The sequence below is a fragment of the Oculina patagonica genome, chromosome 4 (assembly GCF_052425735.1).
Source record: "Oculina patagonica isolate OP01 chromosome 4, crgOcupat, whole genome shotgun sequence".
Lineage (NCBI taxonomy): Eukaryota > Metazoa > Cnidaria > Anthozoa > Scleractinia > Oculinidae > Oculina > Oculina patagonica.
This window is the reverse complement of record NC_135761.1, coordinates 60,971,996-60,994,764: the sequence shown is the minus strand read 5'-3', so window position 1 is coordinate 60,994,764 and position 22,769 is coordinate 60,971,996. Positions and strand designations below refer to the sequence as shown.

At 36.6% G+C, this 22,769-nt stretch overlaps 2 protein-coding genes and 4 non-coding genes across 6 annotated transcripts; 3 read left to right on the top strand and 3 right to left on the bottom strand.

The window, feature by feature from the left end:
- Positions 1–1,805: 1,805 nt before the first annotated feature.
- On the bottom strand, positions 1,806–1,887 carry Trnas-gcu (transfer RNA serine (anticodon GCU)). The gene has a single exon. It is a non-coding gene; the product is annotated as a tRNA-Ser (tRNA).
- A 6,752-nt stretch (positions 1,888–8,639) lies between these two features.
- Trnas-gcu (transfer RNA serine (anticodon GCU)) lies at positions 8,640–8,721 on the bottom strand. Its single transcript has one exon. It is a non-coding gene; the product is annotated as a tRNA-Ser (tRNA).
- A 3,174-nt stretch (positions 8,722–11,895) lies between these two features.
- LOC144648931 (QRFP-like peptide receptor) lies at positions 11,896–13,615 on the bottom strand. The gene has a single exon (XM_078508381.1). It carries the CDS (start codon positions 13,529–13,531, stop codon positions 12,545–12,547), a length of 987 nt encoding a protein of 328 aa, XP_078364507.1. The 5' UTR covers positions 13,532–13,615; the 3' UTR covers positions 11,896–12,544.
- A 572-nt stretch (positions 13,616–14,187) lies between these two features.
- On the top strand, positions 14,188–16,012 carry LOC144648930 (RYamide receptor-like). The gene has a single exon (XM_078508380.1). It carries the CDS (start codon positions 14,296–14,298, stop codon positions 15,274–15,276), a length of 981 nt encoding a protein of 326 aa, XP_078364506.1. The 5' UTR covers positions 14,188–14,295; the 3' UTR covers positions 15,277–16,012.
- A 2,701-nt stretch (positions 16,013–18,713) lies between these two features.
- Trnas-gcu (transfer RNA serine (anticodon GCU)) lies at positions 18,714–18,795 on the top strand. Its single transcript has one exon. It is a non-coding gene; the product is annotated as a tRNA-Ser (tRNA).
- A 1,644-nt stretch (positions 18,796–20,439) lies between these two features.
- On the top strand, positions 20,440–20,521 carry Trnas-gcu (transfer RNA serine (anticodon GCU)). The gene has a single exon. It is a non-coding gene; the product is annotated as a tRNA-Ser (tRNA).
- Positions 20,522–22,769: the final 2,248 nt, after the last annotated feature.

Here is a 22,769-nt window from a genome sequence, read left to right as displayed (position 1 = left end):
CCGAAGAACATCCCCGCCCCTTTCGTATAGGAGTTCTCCCCCCCCCCCCCCTGGGAACTTGGTTTATCATCAAGCGAAAAATACAAAATGCATTTTTAATAAGCAAGGGAAATTACCTTGGATGTTTCGGTTCAATGGACGGACACCCGTAGCCCACAATAATTATTGGAATTTACCGCAGTGTTAAAATAAGAATCACGAGCTTTACTGACAAAAAGCGATGGAGAATCAGAATACTATTTATAGCATAAGTTAAATGCTAAATTGACATATCCTTAGAAATCTGTTTTTACCCAAACGCTACGTAGCCTGGGAACACAGACGTATTTCCGGCCGTCGTTTCTCTTTGCTTTTCGGCGGAGAGAAACGACAGTCGAAAATACGTCTGCGTTCGCAGGCTAAACGCTACGCTGAAAGAAATGTTTTTGCTAGCTAGTTTGGAGAGTAAAATTTTACTCGCTGTTGAAAATGCCGCTGTGCTCTGTAAAATCAAACATACTTTTACGAATCACAAACGTGACGTTAAAATTCGTTCGATGTGCTCGTAATGTTTACGCCTCTGTACCCTTCAGGCATTTCGTTATTCACTGAGCCTATTTCGAAATGGTAAGATTTTGGTACCTTGGGTTCTGTGACTACATACATAATTCTTGTTCTGGTTATTGCTGTATGCTGTTTTCTCCAGGTTATTCTTGATAACAATAAAAACATCTTATAATAACTGAGAAAATGTGAAGTTATTGTCATTACTGCACAGAATCCCAAGGGGTACCCTGAACGTATTGTGCCACAGAGCCAGTAAAGTCCTGATCACGCTTGTCGCAGTCAATTTTTTTTTTCTGCGGCCCAAAGTCCTGGATCCCGGCTTTTTCGCTCCTCGAGCCCAAACCCCTGTGGGCCCCGGTTTTCAGCATCCATCCATATATCCATCCATCCATAAAATGTTTTCGGTCAACACTATCGTTTTCAAACATTTCACTTTACTTTACTCGAGTATGCACTAAATTCAAATAAATTTATTTTTGGGGGAGTTTAAGGTTTTTGTCGACGCCGAGGGAAATGTTAATCAAAAAATTGAAATTTTCACTTTACTTAAAGGAGCAATGTCACGATATTTTAAGTCATTTTTCTGATTACATCCAAATTGAAGAAAACCTCAAAATAATAGTTTTGTAATGTAGAAAAACGAAAGAGGAGTAGTAAAATTGCGAAAATAACCAAGGATGGTTTCGATGACGAAAATTAAGACATATTACGAACGATGAACTTGAAAAAACTTGCCAGTTTTTTTCAAGATGTGTTGTCCGTGACTTAGCTCCTTTCAGAACTTCACGATATTTCAAATCAGTCATTAGCTTGTCTTTAGATATCAGAGCTATCCTCAGCTGATTATTTCAAGACAGCTATCAATTCCGAATAAAAAGCTGAAAATTCACAAAATTTGATGATTTCACGTTGCTCAGAGCGTGCAGAGCTATTGTTTTCAAAAAGTTCTGTTTTCGTCGTCCAGACTACATCACCTAGCCGGCGTTTTCAAATTTCTCCACCTTGGAAAGCGTTTTCCAAAAGTTCCGTTTTTGGTGACCGAAAACGTCGTTGTAGTGTGGACGGTTGGCCAAACAGGAGAGAAAAGATGAGTTTTCAAATTTATCCGGATTTAATAAGTGTGGACGGGCCCTAAATCTTTCCTTTTTGACAAGAATAAAAGAACAAAATTAAAAACGCGTGTGAAAAAAAAACCAGTGCAATAATCTTTCAGCCAGTGGTAAAAAAACTGTACGCAGAATATACTGATCAAAATGGTGCGACGAGGATGGGATTCGAACCCACGCGTGCAGAGCACATTGGATTAGCAGTCCAACGCCTTAACCACTCGGCCACCTCGTCTTGTGGATCTGTGTTGATAGTTTGCTGAGGTAATAAATCTGGCATTTTAATACTCTATATCGGAAAAAAAATTTGACGTGAAAAGGGTAAAGCTTCTCAATTGTTGTTTTAAGAGATGAAGGGAAAGCCGAACTAGACTACCTCTAAATCGAGAACATTTCGGAATAGAGGTACTCTATATTTGTTGCCCATATATCAATTATTTTATAACTACCTTATTAGTACTTAATTTCGCGGGTACTTAATCTCCCTATTTTTGCGAGACAGTTTTGGCGGGGTTTTATTTTGCGATTTGCCCAAAAAAGTACGTTATATGCCTTATATGTCAAAAACGTTAAAAACACGTTTCACGGGTCTTAAAAATCGCGAAATTGAATTTCGCGATTTTTTGAGAATCGCGAAAATCGCGAAATTATAAGGTAAACTTCCAATTTAAAACTATATTTTTAGCTTGCCTGTTTATTTGAAATCAACAAATTCGCCATCATTTTAATTTTTCATAAAAAAAAATTAAAATAATAAAAAGTCCTTAAGAGGCAGTCGCCATAATTCCGTTCTGCGAATTTTCGGATCAGTAACACAATTGCCTTCAAACTTTACCCACGAGTCTATCTTAATTCAAAAGCAAATGAAATCACCTTAGTTTTTGCAAATATCGAAAAATAATTTTTTTATGAATTTTTTTCGATTGGACCGCGACTGGCCTATTTTTAGCAATGGCGACAAGTGAAAAATAGGAAAATTGTCGAGTTCACCGCTTCAAAATTATAAGATATTAGGAATTGTTTTACTTTTCCTGGATTAAATTGAACCTTTATTTATGCAAAGCACACAATTTCGGTTCGTTTAAAAGAAACTTACAATACGAAATATTTTTTTGTTTGCAGCCTACTTCGCCATAAACGCCAACAGCTCAAAAATGCACATTTTCAACTGGCCATTGCGCAAAAGTCCAACTACTTTCGCGTAATATTTGTATCCATACCAACTAAAAAGAAGTCAAAGAGCATAGAAATGTAAAAATATGTTGTGGTTTAAGCGAATTTTTAGCGCAGCCAGGCAGCAACTTTGCTGTTGTTGCGAGCATGTTTATTTACATTGACACAAGAAAGTCGCTCACGCGAAACGAATTTAGCATGAATAACACAATATTTCGCAAACGTCCTAGCTTAACAAAACTTTGAAATAACAGCTGACACAACAAAACATCATTTAAGACCCGAAAACCTCACCAGCTAGTCAAAAATATATATACTGTCGCCTACCTGCAAGACAACCGCACAAGGTCAAGTCCGCCATGCAATTAGATTTCGCATTCCTTTCTAGTTTTCGTCGAGCATAGTATTCGCAGAAAGTTTCGAATTAAAACCATTGCCCATAAAACACTTTGCAAAAACCATATGATTCCGATAATACGAACAAATGAAGGAAAGTAGCGGGCAGCACAACCGAAGAAATTAACCGAACACAAAACATCGGCTTGAACGCGAACGTTGATTGAAAGTTGTGTCACGCAATCTAATCTAGCCACGTTATGTGCCAACTGAAGAAATCAATAATTGACTGTACAAAATTTTAAATATTGTTTTACACTGTCCGGAGCCTGATGTTGTGCTGTCTTTGTGTGTACCATTTTGGTGAGTTTAATTGAAGCCAAGCGTGCATTATTTACCTAGGTTGTTTTGATTTTCTGATTTCGACCACTTCCGGTATATCTTCCTATCTTGATGTTTTCATCTGTAAAATTTTTCGTTCACTTTTTAAATACAAAAAACTCACTTTAGTAAAATGATATATAGTTTCTGTTTAGTTGTAAACAAATATGTAAATGAAAAAGATATGCGGATGATCAGGAATGAAAAAAGCAAAAACAAAAAGAGGCCTATAAAAACCCGCCGCCATCCAGCACATGTCAATCATACTTTGTCTTGTTCTCGTGAAGTTTTCACATTTTCCAACAAAATGGAGGAGTTGTGCTTTCTGTCATACACTTCGAAGTACAAAGGTAGTTGTGGTAATTCAAGGGTAATAACCGAGCTCGTTCGCCTTGGAGATTGTAATGATTCCGTAGTCAGGCCCGTAGCCTGGTTTTTGCCCGGGTAGGTTCGTTTTCTCTTAAAGCGGACCAAACAGTTGGACTGAACATTTGCTTAGTATTTTTTCTCTTTATTCACTTTAGCAGTGCACACAAAATGCCATCAGGGGCGATACAAAGCCAGCTTTAAAGAGCTGTAGACTAAAGGACGCGCGGAACATCTACATTTAATAAGTTGGTAAAAAGTCCATACGGATATCACACCAACGTCTAAAAATAAGTAAAAATACAATATGTACATATATAATAACTGAAAGATTCTAAATTAATTCTAAAAATCTAAAAGTTCTAAAAATCTAAAAATTCTAAAATTATATGGGTAAACTACTAAATTAATAAAAATGCTCGCGCAGTCCAGACTAGAAGGACGTAAGAGAGCCGGACTCAACAATCGCCGCAGGGAGTGCATTCCACTCTTTTATGGTCCTCGGAAAATACGAGTAAAAATACGCATTTTTCGTCGCTCTATATTGCGTATATTTGAAATTATGGCTGCCGCGAGTTCTGGATTCATTATGTCTACTAAGATAGGAGTCAACATTTATATCTACAAGGTCGTGACTCATTTTGTATAGTAATGTAAGTCGAAAAGATTTTCTTCGTTGTTCCAATGTTTGCCAGCCCAACTCCTGGATCATATCAGTTACACTGGCGGTTGGGTGGTAGTCGTTTGTGCAAAACCGCGCCGCTTTCCTCTGTACTCTTTCGAGGGAGTTTATGTCCTTTTGGAGATAAGGATCCCAGGCTGCGCAAGCGTATTCGAGCTTTGGGCGAACAATAGCCGTGTATGCAGTTTCTTTCACATTCTTGGGGCAATTCCAGAGGTTTCTTTTAATCATTCCCAGAACCTTGCTTGCTTTGCCAGAGATGGATAAGACGTGATTTGACCATTTCAAGTTGTCGTTCAGGATTACTCCTAGATAAGAAAAAGAGTCAACTTGTTCCAACTCGGTTCCACAAAAGACATACTTTCTCTGTGGGGGAACTTTCTTAGTAGAGAGACAGATGGTCTTGCACTTAGCAGGATTAAATGACATCTGCCACTTGCTTTGCCACACTTCCAGTTTCCTTAGGTCCTCCTGGAGTTGATCGCCGTTCTCCACGCTTGAAACAATACCGTATAGGAGTATAGGAGAAGGGAGGAGAGGAGAGGAGAAGGGAGAGTTCAGGGACTGGACTATAGATCTGGTTAACTGGACCGCAAGGGCCGCCGTTTTCGAGGATCCAACAGTGGGTACGCTTCCATGGGGATTTTTTTTACTTTATGGCGATTTTTCTTGTATTTTGGAAGCACATAAAGTCAAAGATTTCACAACAGAGGATTGCACTTTCACTTATTCCTATATAAACGAGCTTTTCTTTAACGCCACATAACATTGTACGTGTTTGCATTGGTCCGGAGCCAGTTTTCACTTGCGCGATGAGCCTTGATCTCATCGCGAAAGGGTAGAGATATGTGATCCGTTGCCAGTAAATATTGCCTTTCATTTTAACTTGAAAAAAGCTCCAGCCTGAACTGAAAAAATACGATGATGAAAAATTTGTATGCCCTAGAGTACTAGCCTATATGCTGGCCAAGCCATTACCACCGTTACGTATCAGAGTTTATTGTCTACGGGGTGTAAGTGAGCTCAACAGCCTACTTTCGTTCGCGTCAAGGTGCACAGGGGTATCATAGTGGATGCATAGAAGAGCAAGGTTAGACAAGCGACTTTCCCCATCGATGCTCGCATTCAGTTGCTACAGCATGCAGATGTCGATGGCTTTAAAAATGAGACTTTTGCATAAGAGAAATAAATTTTAAGCGTTTTGCTTAAGCCTACCCTCGAAATTTGTTAAACGGGCTGCAATATATATTCAAATCAGTGGAATCAATATGAGATGCAGTTGTGATACGATCTGCCTTTGGTTCTAGTCTGAAAACTGGAAAAGAGGGGAATACAGGTGAAAGGTTTACTAGTTTATTGTTATTTTTGTTGAAAATAAATTCACTCCGGAATACAAATAACGTCAGTGAAAATTCTTTTAAGCGGACAATATGCTGTATCATTCCGCAGACCGGACCTTTTCAATGGGGGGGGGGGGGGTCGTCCGAACCCCCCCCCCCAGCCTACGGGCCTGGTAGTTAACCACTTAACTTCGTGCCATTCTTATAGATTCTATTTTAGTTTTCTTTTATCTCTTATTTTAGTGGAACATCTGTAAACTAGCTATTCTAAGCTAAGCATGTTTCCCACTTTAAATAAAGTAATGTATTGTCAGTATGGTATTGTGTTTGTCGCGGGAAATTTGGCGGAACACGAACTTATTTTGGCCAGAGCCGGTGTTTTTGAATTGCCTCCATCAAAGGCAAGTAAAATGTTTATATGTCCTAAGCATCGTCATTCACTTGGGGAATACTGGAAACAGCGCAGGCCATTCCAGTATCCAACCCACCGCGGTTGTAAGAAAGCCATCAAAAGCAGAGATGTTATAAATGGATCAGCAAAATTTTTAAATATTTTTCTTGTTTACTTATTTATTACTATTATAATTTCACTTTCTTTTTTGTATTTTTATCTTAGTATCTTAGGTGATCTGCTTTAAAATGGGGTCCTTGACTCTTTTGTAGTTCATCCTTTGGCCGTGTTTTTCTTAGCCTTAGCCATAGCCATACAATTGTAATAAAAAAATGCTCGGATGGCAAAGGAGATTATGAAACTCCATGAAGTGTTTGTCCCGATTGGATCAGGTTGGTAAACCTAGTTCACATTACATTCATATAAACGTGACAGAGATTTTGTTTTATTGGCCTCTGTACGCGTAAAAGAGAGACATTATACAGAACACTCAGTTTCAGTATTTTCTTGTTAAGGAACAATTTGCGCCACACCGTAAACACAACACATATCAAATAAACATTTTTTAACCATTTCTGATGTAAATGGAGCTTAAACAACTACAAGCTACAGTGAAGTTTCCCTTCATGCGCGAGCGACCTAATCCCCCCCCTCCCCCCCCCCCCCCCCCCAACACACCCACGTGCACACACACATACCGGAAGTGGTCGAAAACAGAAAATCAAAACAACCTACGTAGAAACTCTACGTAAATCATTCACGCTTAGCTTCAATATAAACTCACCAAAATGATTACAAATTTTTTTACAACTTAACAGAAACTATATATCATTTTACTAAAGTGAGTTTTTTGTATTTAAAGAGTGAACGAAAAATTTTACAGATGGAAACATCAAGATAGGAAGATATACCGGAAGTGGTCGAAATCAGAAAATCAAAACAGCCTAGGTAAATAATGCACGCTTGGCTTCAATTAAACTCACCAAAATGGTACACACAAAGACAGCACAACATCAGGCTCCGGACAGTGTGAAACAATATTTAAAATTTTGTAAAGTCAATTATTGATTTCTTCAGTTGGCACATAACGTGGTTAGATTAGATTGCGTGACACAACTTTCAATTAACGTTCGCGTTCAAGCCGATGTTTTGTGTTCGGTTAATTTCTTCGGTTGTGCTGCCCGCTACTTTCCTTCATTTGTTCATATTATCGGAATCATATGGTTTGTGCAAAGTGTTTTATGGGCAATGGTTTTAATTCGAAACTTTCTGCGAATACTATGCTCGACGAAAACTAGAAAGGAATGCGAAATCTAATTGCATGGCGGACTTGACCTTGTGCGGTTGTCTTGCAGGTAGGCGACAGTATATATATTTTTGACTAGCTGGTGAGGTTTTCGGGTCTTAAATGATGTTTTGTTGTGTCAGCTGTTATTTCAAAGTTTTGTTAAGCTAGGACGTTTGCGAAATATTGTGTTATTCATGCTAAATTCGTTTCGCGTGAGCGACTTTCTTGTGTCAATGTAAATAAACATGCTCGCAACAACAGCAAAGTTGCTGCCTGGCTGCGCTAAAAATTCGCTTAAACCACAACATATTTTTACATTTCTATGCTCTTTGACTTCTTTTTAGTTGGTATGGATACAAATATTACGCGAAAGTAGTTGGACTTTTGCGCAATGGCCAGTTGAAAATGTGCATTTTTGAGCTGTTGGCGTTTATGGCGAAGTAGGCTGCAAACAAAAAATTATTTCGTATTGTAAGTTTCTTTTAAACGAACCGAAATTGTGTGCTTTGCATAAATAAAGGTTCAATTTAATCCAGGAAAAGTAAAACAATTCCTAATATCTTATAATTTTGAAGCGGTGAACTCGACAATTTTCCTATTTTTCACTTGTCGCCATTGCTAAAAATAGGCCAGTCGCGGTCCAATCGAAAAAAATTCATAAAAAAATTATTTTACGATATTTGCAAAAACTAAGGTGATTTAATTTGCTTTTGAATTAAGATAGACTCGTAGGCAAAGTTTGAAGGCAATTGTGTTACTGATCCGAAAATTCGCAGAACGGAATTATGGCGACTGCCTCTTAAATTTCCTACAATTTTACAGTGTAAACCTATGAAGACATTTTTAGATGGCGGCAACCTTAATTTTAAAATGGAAAAGTAGAGCTACACTTTAAAGAAAAATGTCTGAAGCTCGGATTTAATTGAGTAACAAGATGATAGACAAATTCTACAAAAATGCTACACTACTAACATGAAGTCATATTGAGGAAGAAATCAAGTTGAAAGGAGGCAAGTTTGCTAAAAAGCTGCGACGAGGATGGGATTCGAACCCACGCGTGCAGAGCACATTGGATTAGCAGTCCAACGCCTTAACCACTCGGCCACCTCGTCTTGTGGAAACGACCCTTTTGAATATAAACATTTATCTCATAATGGATAGTTTATCTCAGTTTATTTATAATCCCTGGGCTAATATAACTTCGTAAGGTTATTTTTGGGGTGGGTCTATTTAATAAGTGAAGTGTCTAACAAGGAGCATAAAAAACAGTTTGAAAATGAGCTCTATAATAGATATGTTGGACTATTCTTATAATGATCAAAACTAAATAAAGATCTTAAAAATTCGCTTACACTAGCTTTTTTTAGAAACAAAAACAAAAATTGAAAATCGGACTTACTAACTAAAAGGCTTACCATATGTAACAAAATTGTTTCATTAATATCATTTCCTTTATTTTGCTGTCAATCAGTCAACAGTATTTGATGTTTAAGAATTAAAAAAAAAGGAATGTTGTTTTTATCTTGACTTGTTTTTGTTTCTCTAGAATTTCAAACACAGCAGTTTGTAGCTACCCTCCTTACACTCAAATAGCATTCACCTTCTCATAGCTCTTAGTCACTCAGCTCCACAGTCAGTGCAGGTCTACTTGCCCTGGAAACTACCTGCTGACCAAGGAGCCTGATGGGTAGGGAATCGCCCAGTGCTGTATTTAGCCATTTTTTTAACGAGCGTTTTTAAATAAAAATAAAGTTTTGCGCAGGATTTTGTGGTTTCCCGCAATTGACAGTCAATATCATTCAACAAATAAAAGCAATAGCTACCTTTTAAAAGGTAAAAGGTATTTGATGATGATAAACTGATATTTCGTATGATAAAAGGAGCTTTCCGGACTGCATCTGATTAGATGCACCATAAATTCTATCTAAGAACGTGATCCACTTCAAATTCGTTTCTACCTATTAAAGTTTATGTTTAATGTGTAATTTCACAAAATGCACTGGTTCAAAACAGTGAAATATGCCATTCGTAGAACAAAGAGTAAAAGTGAAATGGCAGCAGCTGCTGCATTTAAAAAAAAACACCAGTGTAATAGAGCTTAATAGAGACATCGTGGCGGTGGCAACCCATCATAGTTTTCATTCAGTGCTGAAAATCATATTTGAGGGGAAAAAAATCACGAACTGCACGTGATTGCAAAGTGTAAGTGATTGACAAGAACTCCAAGCTTCCATCTTAGCCAAGGCACGATTAAGATCTTTAATTTACTTCGTTCTAGCTATGCTTATCTAAGAGAAACAGTGCCCGCTGGATTATTTAATGATTTACAATTTGGCGGATAAATGTATTATTAATATGAGCCCAAGCAGACGGTCAGGCAGTTTTGTTGAGGCAAGTCAGTGTTTGAAACAAGGGACTTTTAGTCTAAAAACGATTTGTTAGGCCGGTTGCCTTCAGAATCAGGCTTAGTCGACTTGTGTTGGTAAACATGGCGGTTTGTTTTATGCACCTGTGTATTGTAAATATTGTTTAGTCAAATAAGAAAAACAATGGCGATAAAAGAGAGAAAGTGCAGGGTGGAGGAGATAATAAGAGGAGAGGCCTTTTAATTTCTTTTGCAAAAACTGAGAGGGAAGTAAGAAAAAGGGAAAGCTTGATAGAATGGCTGTGGAAGGGAAATCAGATTTTACTATTTATTACTATGTTGACTTTTTCCCCATTTTATTGTTTCCTAATTTAAAAGCAAATACAGTTTACAAAATACATACAAAGTAATTTTATAGCCAGTATCCAAGGAACGGTTAAAAACCGTTCTGTGGAGTTTCTCAAGCATACAATGAACCACTTGAGAACTTAAATTTTGGAATAAATATTACTACAATGGGCCAAACGCCGTGAACACTTTCATTTAACTTTAAAGGGAAATTGAAAACAATTTCTGGAAAATAATCTAATGGCCCATCGTTTCCATCTGTTTATATTTCCTGCAGTTTGTGCTAACACTCAATGATTTTCTCTAGAAATTTACATATCCAAGATAAATTAAAGTGTTCACGGTTTCCTGCCAGTTTATTACATTTCAGATCGACCATACCTGCCTATAGGTTTTGAGGAAATCATTATATGCATTTTAGAAAATAACTACAATATGATTACGCAGAGCCAGTGACTAAAGAATGGTTAAAACCGTTGTGAAAAGTGAATAAATATCATTTACAAGTTCAGGTCGACCAGAACGATCTACATTTACCTGTAAATATAAATGATAAAACGGAAATGAGTTTCCTTTATGTCTCGTTCACATTTAAAAGCGATCATCTAGTACTAATCATTCTTCGTGTTTTAGCTTAGATTATCCGTTAGTGGCTTCTTTAAATTCCTTCCTCGATCACGTCTTTTTGTGTTTGAACATGTGTTTAACGAGGGTCTCAATGGGGTGGTGGCTTTTACGGTTAACGGTTGAAATTTTGGCCGTTTTACGGCTTACAGTTAATCTTTTTCCATTACGGTTAACAGAAGTGAAAAATCAATTTCCATTGTTTTTAAAAGTTAAAAATTAATTTCCATTGTTGAAAAAACATATTTTTGGTCTAAGGACCATTCTGGAACGATGAAATGACTTAGTCCTGTTTATTTAAAATTATTGACCGATCTTTTACGGTTAACATATTTTACGGTTAACGTTTAAAACTTTCCAATTATTACGCCTAACGGTTAAATTTAACAAAATAAAATCTCGAATTAGAAAGAGCAATTCTAAAGCGAGAAGACCGTGAAATAACTCGTATTCGTTCTAGTCACGCTAATTTTAGAGAAACAGTGCCCGCAGGATTGTTTAATGATTGAACAGTTGGCGGATAAATGTATTATATGAGCCCAAGCAGTCAGCAGAATCCTGAGGCAGTTTTCTCAAATGGGCAATTTGTGTTTAAAGCAAGAGACGTTTAATATACAAACCATAGCATGTGATTTACCTTCAGAATCACGCTCAGCCGATCCGCGACTTGTGTTGATAAACGGGTTTGTTTTTTGCGCCTGTGTATTATAAATACTGTTGAGTCAATCATGAAGAACAATGGCGATAAAAGAGAGAAAGTGCGGAGTGGAGGAGATAAGAGGAATAATTTGTTTTGGGCTAAAACTGAGAGGGAAATAAGAAGAAGGGAACGCTTCATAGAACGGTCGTGGTAGGCAAATTAATACTTTGTTGACTTTTTTTGCACATTTCTAATTAAAAAGCAAATACAGTTTGCAAAATACATACAAAGTAAATTTATAGCTAGAATCGAAGGAACTAATTAAAAACCGTTCTGTGAAGTTTCTTAAGCATACAATAAACAACTTGAGAACTTAAATTTTGGAATAAATATTATAACAATGAGCATATGAAAACCATGAACAATTTCATTTTATTTTGAAAGAGAAATAGAGAATATTTTGGCAAATAACCTAATGGCCCCACATTGTCAATCTGTTTATATTTCCTGCAGTTTGTGCTAATATTCGATGTTTTACTGCAGAAATTTACAAATCCAAGATAATTTTAAGTGTTTATGGTTTCCTTATGGTTTCCAGCTCATACTACTACATTTCAGATTGAATAAAACTGCCTTTGACCAAAACATTTCTTTTAGGAAAACTTCATATACAGTTTAAAAAATAAATACAATACGACCACGTACAACCAGTGACCAAAGGACTGTTAAAACCGTTGTGAGAAAGGTTCATAAATTGGATCAAATACAAAGCAGTTTTGAATAAATATCATTAACAAGTTCAGGTCTACATTAACCTGAACTAGATATAAATGATTTTAAAGGGTAAAAGGACATTCCTTTTAGCAGTAATCATTAGTAGTAATCATTGTTCGTGTTTTAAGTTACATTACCCTTTGCTAGTATCTTAAAATTTATTCATCGGTCACCTCTCTAAAATCTAAGAACATCTGATAAGATGTCTGAGACCTTGGCGATAATTTTCGCTGAATAGAAAGCAGATGCAAGGGTTTATAGCGCAATTTGCGTAAAACATAAAATTGGCAACAAGCGAATAGTATTCGAAGCTACAATGAGACCATATGTTTGATACAAAGAAATCAAGCATCCAGCTCATACTAAGGGGCAGCCAGCATACTGCAAAGCCTACAACAATAGCAATGGCCATCTTTAACACATTTCGTTCCCTGTTCGCACGTTGTTGTCTTGCGTTGGCTGATTGCTCGCCTAGAATAGTCGGAGACTTCAGCTTTAAATAAATGATAATGTAAAGTATGGCTATCAAAACTAAAGGGATATAAATGCCTACAACAAGTAATGCCAACATGTAATTTTTATAAGATGAGTACTCTCCAAAGACTTCATGCCACTGCCGTTCACACCGCATTCCTTCTGGGTACTCCTTAACTGTACTTGCAAAAAGAAGGGGCGACCATATAGCCATCGCGACGATCCAAGTGGCGAGAATAAAGAAGGGACACAGCTTTGACTTCATGAGTGGGGGACGGAGGGGAAATACCACAGCTCCAAATCGATCCACTGCTATCAGAACCAAACTCTGAATAGACACAGAAAGGGAGATTTCTCGGAAGAAGAAAACCAGCTTACATAACGCCTGGCCAAGGGAACCACTGATTTGCCAGGGGTAGTAGGAGTCAACGTACAACTCTGTTAGTTCCCTCGGGATCAGAAAAATCGGAAACAGCAGATCGGACAATGCCATGTTGACGATTAAAAAGTTTATGGGTTTTCTCATGGTTTTCGTCTTGTAGACAATTATTCCGATGAGGATGTTTCCAGCCATCGAAACAGCAAAGATCAGGCAGTAAGCGAAGGTTTGTCCAATGTTTGCCGCTGTAGGATTACTGATGCAACTTTTGATTAGTGGCTGTGTTCCGTTCGTCGTTGTGTTCATGTTTGCCGACATTTTCGTAGTTCACGCTCACAATTTGTTTTCCTTCTGGTTCGGCTAACCTGGTAACAACACTTAATGTTTTACCGAAGGCAGAATAATCTTGGGCGTGGTGACGTCATTCATGCAATTAATACGGCAATTTAAAGGCGCTATGTCACGGATGCGCCTGCGCACTTTAATTTGCAGTTTAATCTGTCAATATTCAATTATTGTTCACTTTATTTGAGCTCTGACGCCGCGGCACGTTTAAGTGCCATGAGATATGATAATTACAATAACATTCTTTGGTTTCAATTTGGTTGTGCTGACCTGCCAAGCTCAACATATTTTATCGTCAAAACAAAAATGTTAGAGGTTATGATTCACAAACATAAAAAAAATAGGTTAAGCGTGCCGAACACGGGCTGTAAGAAGCTCGTTGACGTAATATTTCAATACAATATTGGCAGATTCCATTTACAATTAAATATACTCAGTGCGCAGGCCCAGGGGGTACTCGGGATTTTGAGTGACGGGGATGATCGAAGGATCTTGGGTCTTGAATTTTGCCCCCATTCGATCATCCCCGTCATTTGAAATTCCGAGTACCCCCCTAGGTGCGCAGGCTTATCAGTGACATAGCGCTTTTTAATTGCCTTAAATAATTGCATGATTGGTGTGACCGCGCCAGAAAGATTATTGTGGCTTCGGTAGATCAAAAATAGAGTTTTGTTACCTGGTTAGCAAACCAGAAGAAAAACAATTTGTGAGCGTGAACCACGAAATTGTCGGCAAACATGAACACAACGACGAATGGAACACAGCCACTAATCAAAAATTGCTTCAGTTATCCTACAGCGGCAAAAATAGGAACAAGCTTTGTTTACTGCCTGCTTTTTGCTGTTTCGATGGCTGGAAACATCTTCATCGGAATAATTGTCTACAAGACGAAAACCATGAGAAAACCCATCAACTTTTTAATCGTCAACATGGCATTGTCCGATCTGCTGTTTCCGATTTTTCTGATCCCGAGGAGAATAACAGAGTTGTACGTCGACTCCTACTACCCCTGGCAGATCAGTGGTCCTCTTGGCCAGGCCTTATGTAAGCTGGTTAACTTCTTAGGAGAAGTCTCCCTTACTGTGTCTATTCAGAGTTTGGTTCTGATAGCAGTGGATCGATTTGGAGCTGTGGTATTTCCCCTCAGTCCCCAACTCATCAGGTCAAAGCTGTGTCCCTTCTTCATTCTCGCCACTTGGATCGTCGCGATGGCTATCTGGTCCCCACTTCTTTATGCCAGCAAAGTTAAGGAATATCCCGAAGGAATGCAGTGTACACGGCAGTGGAATGAAGTCTTTGGAGAGTTCTCATCTTTTGAAAATTACATGTTGGCAATATTTGTTGTAGGCATTTATATCCCTTTAGTTTTGATAGCCATACTTTACATTATCATCTATTTAAAGCTGAAGTCTCCGACGATTCTAGGCGAGCAATCAGCCAACGCAAGGCAACAACGTTTGAATAGGGAACGAAATGTGTTAAAGATGGCCGTTGCTATTGTTGTGGGCTTTGCAGTATGCTGGCTGCCAAACAGTATAGACTGGATGCTGTTCTTCTTTGAATCGGACAAAAAATTTTGGTCTCAGTGTGGCATTGAACACTTCACGCTTTTTGCCTTATTAATGTATTGTGCAAATTGCGCTATAAACCCTTGCATCTGCTTTCTTTTCAGCGAAAATTATCGCCAAGGTCTCAGGAAACTTCTAAGATGCTTTTGAGCACACTATCAGGTTACACCGAGTCGATTTTACTAATACACTTCGTCAAACGGCGGCAAAAAGACGTGATCGAGGAATGAATTTAAAGATGCCATCAACGGATAATCTAACCTAAAACACGAACAATGATTAGTACTAGATGATCTCTGGGAATGAGACACAAAGGAAAGTCCTTTTTCCGTTTCCGTTAAATCATTTATATCTACAGTTAAATGTAGGAAGTCCTGGTCGACCTGAACTTGTTAATGACATTTTTTCACTCCAACTGTCTTTTGGTCATTGGTTGTATGTGGTCATATTGTAGTTATTTTTTGAAATGTATATAAAGATTTGCTCAAAATTTAGAGGCAGTTTTGGTCGATCTGAAATGTAATAAACTGGCAGGAAACCGTAAACATTTGAGATTATCTTAGATATGTAAATTTCTGGAGAAAACCATCAAATAATAGCACAACCTGCAGGAAATGTAAACAAATGAACAGTGATGGTGCCATTAGGTTATTTGCCAAAACTTTTCTCAATTTCTCTTTCAAAATAAAATCTAAGAGTGTTCACGGTTTTAGTATGCCCATTGTTATACTATTTATTCCAAAATTTTAGTTCTCAAGTGGTTTATTGTATACTTGAGAAACTCCTCAGAACGGGTTTTAATAGTTCCTTGGATACTGGCTATAAAATTACTTTGTATGTATTTCGTAAACTGTATTTGCTTTTAAATTAGGAAACAATAAAATGGGAAAAACGCCAACATAGTAATAAATAGTAAAATCTGATTTCCTTTCCACAGCCATTCTACCAAGCTTTCCCTTGTTCTTTTTTCCCTCTCATTTTTTGTGGCAAAACAATTAAACACATCTCCTCCACTCCGCACTTTCTCTCTTTTAACGCCATTGTTCTCCATGTTTGACTCAACAGTATTTATAATACACAGGTGCATAAAACAAACCATCATGTTTACACAATTCGGCTAAGCCTGATTCTGAAGGCAAATTATACCCTATGGTTTTTATACTAAACGTCTCTTGCTTCAAACACTGACTTGCCTATTCTAACAACGGCCTGATTTTGCCGTCTGCTTGGGCTCATATAATACATTTATCCGCCTCTTTAATCATTAAACAATCCTGCGGGCGCTGTTTCTCTAAGATTAGAATGGCTAGAACGAATTACGAGTTATTTGTCTTTTCGCTTTAGAACTGCTATTTCTAATTGAATATTTTACCTTATTGGTTGTTTCGAAGTCGGGGAATATCATTCCATTTTTGAATTAAAGATTGAAATCGTGTATTGGCTAAGATGGAAGCCTGGAGTTCTTGTCAATCACTTACACGTTGTAATCACGTGCAGTTCGTGATGTTTCTTCCTCAAATACGCGCATTCATTTGCTTTATTTTGTTAGACGACTTTTTAGTGAAGAATGAAAACTATGATGGGTTGCCACCGCCACGTTTCATTTCATTTCGTCTTTGTTCTACGAATGTCACATTTCACAGTTTTAAACAAGTGTATTTTGTGAAATCACACATGCATTAAACATAAGCTTTAATAAGTAGAAACAAATTTGAAGTGGATTTATGGTGCATCTAATCAGATGCAGTTCGCAGAGCTCCTTTATATTACGCAATATTTATCATCATCAAAGACCTTTTACAAAAAGAAAGGTAGAAAGGTATTTTTTTTGTTGAAAGATATTGACTGTCAGTTGAGGGAAGCCACAAATTCTGCTCAAAACTTCATTCTTGATTTACTAAAAAACGCTCATTCAGATTTTTTTTTTTAAAAAAAATTGTCTACAGGTTGTCGATCTACTGTACTTTGATATATTAGTGTGTCCGTGTGACACTGCTTAACCGTGTTCTTCCACTTGTAAGATAATATTGATATTTAGAATGGCTTGATGCTATAACTGGCACTTGGTGAGAGAAATTAATATTTACCACATAAATACAGCACTGGGTGACTCCCTATCCAAAGTCATCAGGCTTCTTGGTCAGCAGGTAGTTTCTAGGGCAAGTAGCGCAATGACTCGATTTAGCGCCCGGGGCGCTTATTTACTTTTTGCACCTCAAGAGAGGGCGCTTATTCGAGACAGGGTGCCTATTCAGACAGGGCGCTTATTTAAGTTTTTGAGAAGCAACCAAATGTTCAAAACAAAACTTAAATAAATAGTAAAATAACTAACAGAAATTATAACAGTTACAAATTTTTGAAAGTTCAAACATATATACATGTACGGTATGGTGACTGTTCATGAGTTTATCTAGTCGACGTCGATGATTTTGAAAACAAAATGCTGGACTAGAACATTCAGCAGCACTTTTTAGCTCTTATTGTATTAAATTTTAAAAGTTTAAATTTTTATCACTTAAGTATATAATATGTAGTTAGGTTTATATAGAACATTTAAAAATTAGCAACATTTTTTAACATTTTTTAGTTCTCATTGTATTAAATTAAGTTTAATTTTTTATCACTGTCTTTAGTATATAATATGTAGTTAGGTTTATATAATTTGTAGTTAAGTATGTAATATGTAATTAATTAGGGAGGGCCATATTGTAAACTACTGGGCCACCAGTAAACTATGTTACCCTCGTTAAAATAAAGTCTTATTATTATTATTATTATTATTATTATTATTATTATTATTATTGACTTTAGTAGGAGCAGTTATCCACAATAGGGGCGCTTATTGACAGAAACACATTTTAAGGGGAGGCGCTTATTCGGAAGGGGCGCTTATTGGAAGAAGGGCGCTAAATCGAATCATTACGGTAGTTCTGCACTGACTGTGGAGCTGAGTGACTATGAGCTATGAGAAGGTGAATGCTATTTGAGTGTATGGAGGAACTCTACAAACGCTGTGTTTGAAAATATTAAGAAACAAAAACAAGTTAAAACAACATTAACTGTTTTTTTTATTCTAAAACTTTAAATACGGTTGAGTGATTGACAGCAAAGAAAAATATAGGTTCGATATTCCGTATTTTAAAGTAGTATCTCAATTGTAGGAATTAGATGTAAATACAAAGAGTGTTGGAAAATGAAGCATAATTTAATGTAAATAGACCAGAATCGTTTTTGTACTTATATTATATTTTAGTTTAAACAGTGTCCCCGATTAGTAAGCTTAAGGCTAGCTAGAAGACTAGACACTTAAATAAAGTTCTTATTTTATTATTATTATTATTATACCCAAGGAAGTAATATTAATGAAACAATTTTGTTATATATGGTAAGCCTTTTAGTAGGATGATAGTCCGATAGATTCAACTTTTGTTTTTGTTTCTAAAAATAGCGAAAGTAAGCGAATGTTTAAGATGTTTATTTAGTTTTGACCATAAGAATAGTCCAACATATTTATAATAGAGCTCATTTTCAAACTGTTTTTACGCCCCTTGTAAGACATTTTATATTCAAAATGGTTGTTTCCACAAGACGAGGTGGCCGAGTGGTTAAGGCGTTGGACTGCTAATCCAATGTGCTCTGCACGCGTGGGTTCGAATCCCATCCTCGTCGCAACTTTTTAGCAAACTTGCCTTTCATCCTTTCAACTTGATTTCCTCCTCAATATGACTTCACGATAGTAGTGTACCAATTTTGTAGAATTCGTCTATCATCTTTCTTGTTACTCAGTTAATCCGAGCTTCAGATATTTTTCTTTCAAGGGTACCGTAATGATTCGATTTAGCGCCCTCCTTCCAATAAGCGCCCCCTTTCGAATAAGCGCTCCCTTTCGAATGTGTTTTTGTTAATAAGCGCCCCTATTCCAATAAGCGCCCCCATTCTAATAAACGTCCTCATTCTTATAAGCGCCCCTACTCTAATAAACTTCCTTATGGTGGATAACTGCCCCTACTGAAGTCATTGACGTCGAATAGATAAACTCATGAACATTCACCCTACCGTACAGGTATATGTTTACTGCTAAAATGAACAATTCTTTTAAAAGTAATTGAATTTTCAACAATTTGTTACTGTTATAGTTTCTGTTATTGTTAGTTTTGTTTAATATTTATTTAAGTTTTGTTTTGAACATTTGGTTGTTTTTAAAAATATTAAATAAGCGCCCTGCATCCTCCCTTGAGGTGCCAAAAGTAAATAAGCGCCCCGGGTGCTAAATCGAATCATTACGGTAGCACTACTTTTCCCAATCTAAAATACAATACAATACAATACAATACAATACAATACAATACAATACAATACAATACAATACAATACAATACAATACAATACAATACAATACAATACAATACAATACAATACAATACAATACAATACAATACAATACAATACAATACAATACAATACAATACAATACAATACAATACAATACAATACAATACAATACAATACAATACAATACAATACAATACAATACAATACAATACAATACAATACAATACAATACAATACAATACAATACAATACAATACAATACAATACAATACAATACAATACAATACAATACAATACAATACAATACAATACAATACAATACAATACAATACAATACAATACAATACAATACAATACAATACAATACAATACAATACAATACAATACAATACAATACAATACAATACAATACAATACAATACAATACAATACAATACAATACAATACAATACAATACAATACAATACAATACAATGTTTAATGTGGTCATTACACTTAGCTATGGTTTCGATGCGTCCCGCAGATATGGTTAGCAAAATCTGCGGGAACGCACCAGCTAGTTTGATATTAGTTTGACATTGGTTTGATATTATTGATATTTAAGTGATATTATTAAAATGTCGTCATAGGTTTACACTGTAAAATTGTAGGAAATTTAAGGACTTTAAATTATTGTTTTAAAATTTTCTGAGTACGAAAAAAAAGATTGCGAATTTATTGATTTCAAATAAACAGGGAAGGTAAAAATAAGGTGTTAAATTGGAAGTTTAGGTATAAAATAATTGATATATGGGCAACTAATATAGAGTACCTCTACTCCGAAATGTTCTCGTTTTGGAGGTAGTCTATTCCGGCTTTTCCCATTTGTTCATTCCTTAAAACAACAATTGACCTTTACCCTTTTTACGTCAAATTTATTTTTCTCATATACAGGAAATGCCAGATTTATTACCTCAGCAAGCTTTATTCACAAATCCACAAGACGAGGTGGCCGAGTGGTTAAGGCGTTGGACTGCTAATCCAATGTGCTCTGCACGCGTGGGTTCGAATCCCATCCTCGTCGCGTGCACCATTTTGATAAGTGTATTCTGTGTACATTTTTTTACCAGTTTTCTTGAATATATAGGGAGGTCAGTGTTTCAAGCAAGAGACGTTTAGCAAACAAACCATAGGATATGATTTGCCTTCATGATCAGAATCAGGCTCATCCGCCGACTTGTGTAAATATGATGGTTTGTTTCATGCATCTGTGTTAGGCTTTGGTAGATTGTGCTAGCATAATTTTTGGCATAATTGAAGCTAAAAAGCATAATTTGTGAAACGAGAACTGCCACGGCATAATTAGCAATTTTTAGCACTTTTTGGAGCATAAATTCCTAAAATTTAGTAAATATGGTGTACTTTCTACAGAAATAAATGAAATTTATGTAGTTTGTTCTTGCAATGCGTGTTTTAGCTATACAATTGTGATTGTTAAGTCGTTGGAGGCATTTTACAAACGGTTCAGAGATGCGAGCAGCTAATTTGGACAGCTGACGGCCGTGACAAACTGCCATAAAACACAAATAAATTTACAACAACAGTTTATTTGAAAAACATCATAATTTGGTGTCGTTATTGCGCACCTCTATGTTCAGAATCTACGTCATTTTGTGAGCATAATTTCGGAAATCAGAAGTATAATTTGGGAATTCTGGCATAGTTTTTGCTTAATTTGGCAAAATTTTGAGCACTGCTAGTAGCATAATATGCCACTTTTAGAAGCAAAATCTACCAAAGCCTAATCTGTGTTGTATAAATGCTGTTGAGTCAAACGTGCAGAACAATGGCGATAAAAGAAAGAAAGTGCAGAGTGGAGGAGATAACAGGAGAGGCCTTTTAATTTGTTTTGCGTTAACTGAGAGGGAAGTAATGAAAAAGGGAAAGCTTGATAGAATGGCTATGGAAGAGAAATCAGATTTTACTCTTTAATATACTGTGGTAACCTTTTTCACATTTTATTGTTTCCTATTTAAGAGCAAATGCAGCTTACAAAATACATACAATTAAAGTAATTTTAAATTTATAGCCAATATCCAAGGAGCGGTTAAAACCCGTTCTGTGGAGTATTTCTGCGATTAAATGCCGGGCCCCGAATAAACGCTGGGTCTTCAAGCTAGAGTGGTAAGTGAGCCCTCCAGGCATTTATTTGAGGTGTAATATGCTTTAGGTATGATGGTGAATTACGTTCATGTCACAAATAATGATTTAAATCCCTTGTTTAATAAACATTTTGCTCCAATTAACTGCACCATTCAAATAAACGCCGGATCCACGGAGCCAAGATTGAAATATAAACGCCGGTGGCGTTTAATTGAGAAAATACGGTATACATTGAACTACATGCGAACTTAAATTTTGGAATAAATATTATTACAATGAGAATATGAAAACCGTGAACGCTTTCCATTTCTTGCAGTTCGAGCCGCTGTCATTATAATAATAATGATAATAAAAATATTTATATAGCGCCGAGATCCACTAATTGCCCATGGCGCTCTACATTAAAAATATGAAGTACAGTCGAAGCTCTCGTAAGCGGACACCCTCGGGACGCGAAAAAAGTGTCCGCAACTGGAGCTGGCCGCTTAGGAGAATGGTTCTTGTAAGCGGCCACTAGAGGTGTAGGGGATAGATGGCCGCTTACGGGAGCTTGCCCAGCTAACATAATGGTAATATGCATGTTAGTGGTGTTTCGAAATGTAACCGGACATGGATGACGACAAAACAAACCCTGAAATATGGTACTGTAATTACAGTAAAATCATTGTGACGAACGGCGATGTGAAGTTGATTGATTAATACAAGATACAGAGGTTTTTTATATGATTTTCTTTGCGGTGTCCGCTTACGGGAGCTTAAAAACAAAGAAAAAGTCTAAGTCGTAATCTCGGAAAGTGTCCGCGGCCGCTTACGGGAATGTCCGTTTACGAGAATGTAAAAATACAGAGTTTGTATGGGAGTAAAAACGGGGTTTCTAACAAGGTTGCCGTAAGTAGAGCTGTCCGCTTACGAGAGTGTCCGTTAAGAGAGCTTCGACTGTAATTCGAAGTAATGGTTTTCTCCAGAAATTCACATATCCACTTTACAATAAAGTCAAGTGTTCACGGTTTCCTGGTTGACAGTATAACATTTCAGATCGACTAAAATTGCCTATAAATTTTAAGAAATCTACATATACAGTTTAAAATATATCTACAACATGCTCATGTAAAGACAGTGTCCAAAGAACGGTTAAAACCGTTGTCCAAAGTTACGGTGAAATAAATACC